Source organism: Chlorocebus sabaeus, chromosome 26 (genome assembly GCF_047675955.1).
Source record: "Chlorocebus sabaeus isolate Y175 chromosome 26, mChlSab1.0.hap1, whole genome shotgun sequence".
Classification (NCBI taxonomy): domain Eukaryota; kingdom Metazoa; phylum Chordata; class Mammalia; order Primates; family Cercopithecidae; genus Chlorocebus; species Chlorocebus sabaeus.
The window spans coordinates 40689229-40692716 of NC_132929.1; the positions used below are offsets into that span (position 1 = coordinate 40689229).

A 3488-nucleotide genomic window follows, 5' to 3' on the forward strand; every position below is an offset into this window, starting at 1 on the left:
TTTATAGCCCCCAGGGAAGTTTTTTGCTCCGAGGGAGCCCTACAGTCTGTGGCGGGCGAACCCAAGGCCCCAGCGGAGGCCTCCGCCCCGCCGGCTCGCCATGCCACGGGGCCCGGAGACCCCGGTGCAGGTATGGGTGGGCGGCCAGCTCTTCCAAGCCGACCGCGCCCTGCTCGTGGAGCACTGCGGCTTCTTCCGCGGCCTCTTCCGCTCCGGCATGCGGGAGGCGCGCGCGGCAGAGGTGCGCCTGGGCGTTCTCAGCGCGGGCGGTTTCCGCGTCACGCTGCAGGTGCTGCGCGGCGAGCGGCCGGCGCTGGCGGCGGAGGACGAGCTGCTGCAGGCTGTGGAGTGCGCCGCCTTCCTGCAGGCGCCGGCGCTGGCGCGCTTTCTGGAGCACAACCTCACGTCGGAAAACTGCGCATTGCTGTGCGACGCGGCTGCCGCCTTCGGCCTGCGCGACGTGTTCCACAGTGCCGCGCTCTTCATCCGCGACGGCGAGTGCGAGCTGGCAGCTGAGCTGGCGCTGCCCGAGGCTCGCTCCTACGTGGCGGCCCTGCGGCCCAGTAGCTACGTGGCCGTGAGCACGCACACGCCCGCGCCCGGTTTCCTGGAGGATGCGTCGCGCACGCTGTGCTACCTGGACGAGGAAGAGGACGCGTGGCGCACGTTGGCCGCGCTGCCCCTGGAGGCCAGCACGTTGCTGGCCGGGGTGGCCACGCTGGACAACAAGCTTTACATAGTGGGCGGCGTGCGCGGCGCCAGCAAGGAGGTGGTAGAGCTGGGCTTCTGCTACGACCCCGACGGCGGCACGTGGCGCGAGTTCCCCAGCCCGCACCAGCCGCGCTATGACACAGCGCTGGCCGGCTTCGACGGCCGCCTCTACGCCATCGGCGGCGAGCTCCAGAGGACGCCCGTCAGCTCCGTGGAGCGCTACGACCCGGCCGCGGGCTGTTGGAGCTTTGTGGCCGACCTGCCGCAGCCGGCCGCCGGCGTGCCCTGCGCCCAGGCGTGTGGCCGCCTCTTCGTGTGCCTGTGGCGGCCGGCCGACACCACCGCCGTGGTGGAGTACGCGGCGCGGACCGACGCGTGGCTGCCGGTGGCCGACCTGCGGCGTCCGCAGAGCTATGGCCACTGCATGGTGGCCCACCGCGACAGCCTCTACGTGGTGCGCAACGGACCTTCCGACGACTTCCTGCACTGCGCCATCGACTGTCTCAACCTGGCCACGGGCCAGTGGACGGCGCTGCCCGGCCAGTTCGTCAACAGCAAGGGAGCGCTCTTCACGGCCGTGGTGCGCGGCGACACCGTGTATACGGTCAACCGTATGTTCACGCTGCTCTACGCCATTGAGGGCGGCACCTGGCGGCTGCTCAGGGAGAAAGCCGGCTTCCCACGGCCCGGCTCATTGCAGACCTTTCTCCTAAGGCTGCCTGCTGGCGCCCCTGGGCCTGTGGCTTCGACAACGCCAGAACTGTGACCTCTGGCCGGCTTTAGGAGGGAGGAGACGCCGCGACTCCTCCCTGAGTTATGGTTGAGTGTGTGAAGCCGGCCTTAGAAGTAGCTGGTAACTTCCCTCCTTCTACTGAGACACCCAGGTCTGGTGCCTTCTGGTGGTGTGGACATGTTCAAGCAGCTCAGGGAGCAGCGATGATGCCATCAAATCACTTGGGCTCTGCTGAGAGCTGGTGGGTCACAGTGTCAGTGAAAAGGGTAGGGGGAGTTGGGATTTGAATAATCCAGGCTTGTATGTAATGGGCTAGTGATTGAGCATGGCTAGGAGTGAGTTAAGTGATGTTGATCAAACTGCCGGTAGTAGGCAAGAATTAGGCACCTACTGTATGCCCAATACAATGTTATGCCTAATGAGAGCTGTAGTTGCCACACAGGGATCCAGGAAGCTTAGAGGATAACCCAGAAAAAAATCTTAACAGTTACAGTACAACAAAAAGGTTTACACACACTTGATCCACAGAGTTGAAGGCAACATGCAAAAAAATTTAAAACCACCTACAGTATAATAAAGTGCTGAAGAAATCAGGGCAAAGGGAAAATAGGAAGAGGAAAAATATGTAACTCCAGAAGAGTGTGTGCAAACTCTATGGAGGAGGTGAGCAGGATACCATTAGCTGCTGAAAGGGGAGGGTTGGGGAAGGCTGGAGCAGATCTGGAGGGTCTCTGCAAGTCCAACCATACCGGCAGAGCAGCAGTAGTTGGGGCATCTGGAGAGGTGGTGAGACTGGGCCAACTTGTAGCAGATAATGACTGAGCTGAGCCTGGAGTAAGACCTGTGGGGGTGAGAGAATTTTTCATGTTCCCTTTTGGGACCCTTAGGGGAGCACCCAGGTATAAGCCCTTGCCCACCCTGTTTTTGCCATCACCACAGGGGCAGTGGACTGTTAACCCATGTGACTTCAGGTATGAGCCAAATCCTGCCTCATCTTCCTCAGTTGTAGCCCCTCCTCCACATTCTACAAGTTTGTTCTCTTCTGTCCTATTCTGGCCTTCACGATTCCCCTCGCCAGAATGCCTTGTCTCCTTCTCTCTCCCTGTCAGTGCTCTACCATCCTATGTGCAGCATTGGCTGACCCAGCTCTTCGTTTTCCTGACCTGGGCTGCCTGCATTGCTCATTGGACCCCTGGCTGTAACATCATTGTGTGTGCACAACCACGTGTGCGGATTGTAAGGGCAGAGATCATGTTCAGTGAGCTGGGGGACTTCCCTGTCCATGATTAAAATGATGATGCCTTGAAAGCCCAGTTAGCAACCTAGTGCTGACCTCTGTTGTTGGATGAGGACTCTCGTTCCTTCATCAAAATCCCCAGCTCCAGCTTTTGGGCAGATGCTTGTCCCAGCCCTCTCCAGCCTCTCCATGGCCTTGGGAAGACTTCTCTGGGTGGTCCTGATTGGTCTCCATCCCCCAGGACCTGAGGCCCATGGGGAATCTTGGCCTCATCAGAAGTGGAGAATGCAGTGTCAGCATGGCACCTCCGGGGCATGGAGGCTTGCTCCAGGGCTGCCCCTAGCTGCCTCTTCTCTTGGCCTATGTCCCAAGCCTGGAGAATGCTGCCCTCAGAAGCCTGGGACCTTCCAGCCCTGGAGTAGCCTAGTCTGATAAGTCTCAACAATAAACCCTGACTTTTTCTTCTTGTGAATGATGTGCAAGGTACTTTCACATCTGTCTTTCCCCTCCAGACCTACCTTGGGCCTGGGAGTTGGGTACCCTCTTCTTGTAGCAAAAACTGACCCACTGGCCCAAAGCCACACAGCATAGCAACAAGAGTTCCTCACTTGTAGTTCTATCAAAGTGTAATCCTTCCCTCCCTCCCTCCCTCCCTCCCTCCCTCCCTCCCTCCCTCCTTCCTTCCTTCCTTCCTTCCTTCCTTCCTTCCTTCCTTCCTTCCTTCCTTCCTTTTTTGAGACAGGGTCTTGCTTTGTCCCTGAGGCTGGAGTACAGTGGTAAAATCATGGCTTACTGCAGCCTTGACCT

At 59.4% G+C, this 3488-nt stretch overlaps 1 protein-coding gene across 1 annotated transcript; it reads left to right on the top strand.

Annotated features, from left to right (window-relative positions):
- KBTBD13 (kelch repeat and BTB domain containing 13) lies at positions 1-3239 on the top strand. Its single transcript, XM_008016264.3, has one exon. The coding sequence runs from the start codon at positions 101-103 to the stop codon at positions 1475-1477; it is 1377 nt and encodes a 458-aa protein (XP_008014455.1). The 5' UTR covers positions 1-100; the 3' UTR covers positions 1478-3239.
- The last annotated feature ends 249 nt before the right edge of the window (positions 3240-3488 follow it).

Coding starts and splice junctions, on each gene's coding strand:
- KBTBD13 (XM_008016264.3), top strand. CDS start 101: ATGCCACGGGGCCCGGAGACCCCGGTGCAGGTATGGGTGGGCGGCCAG.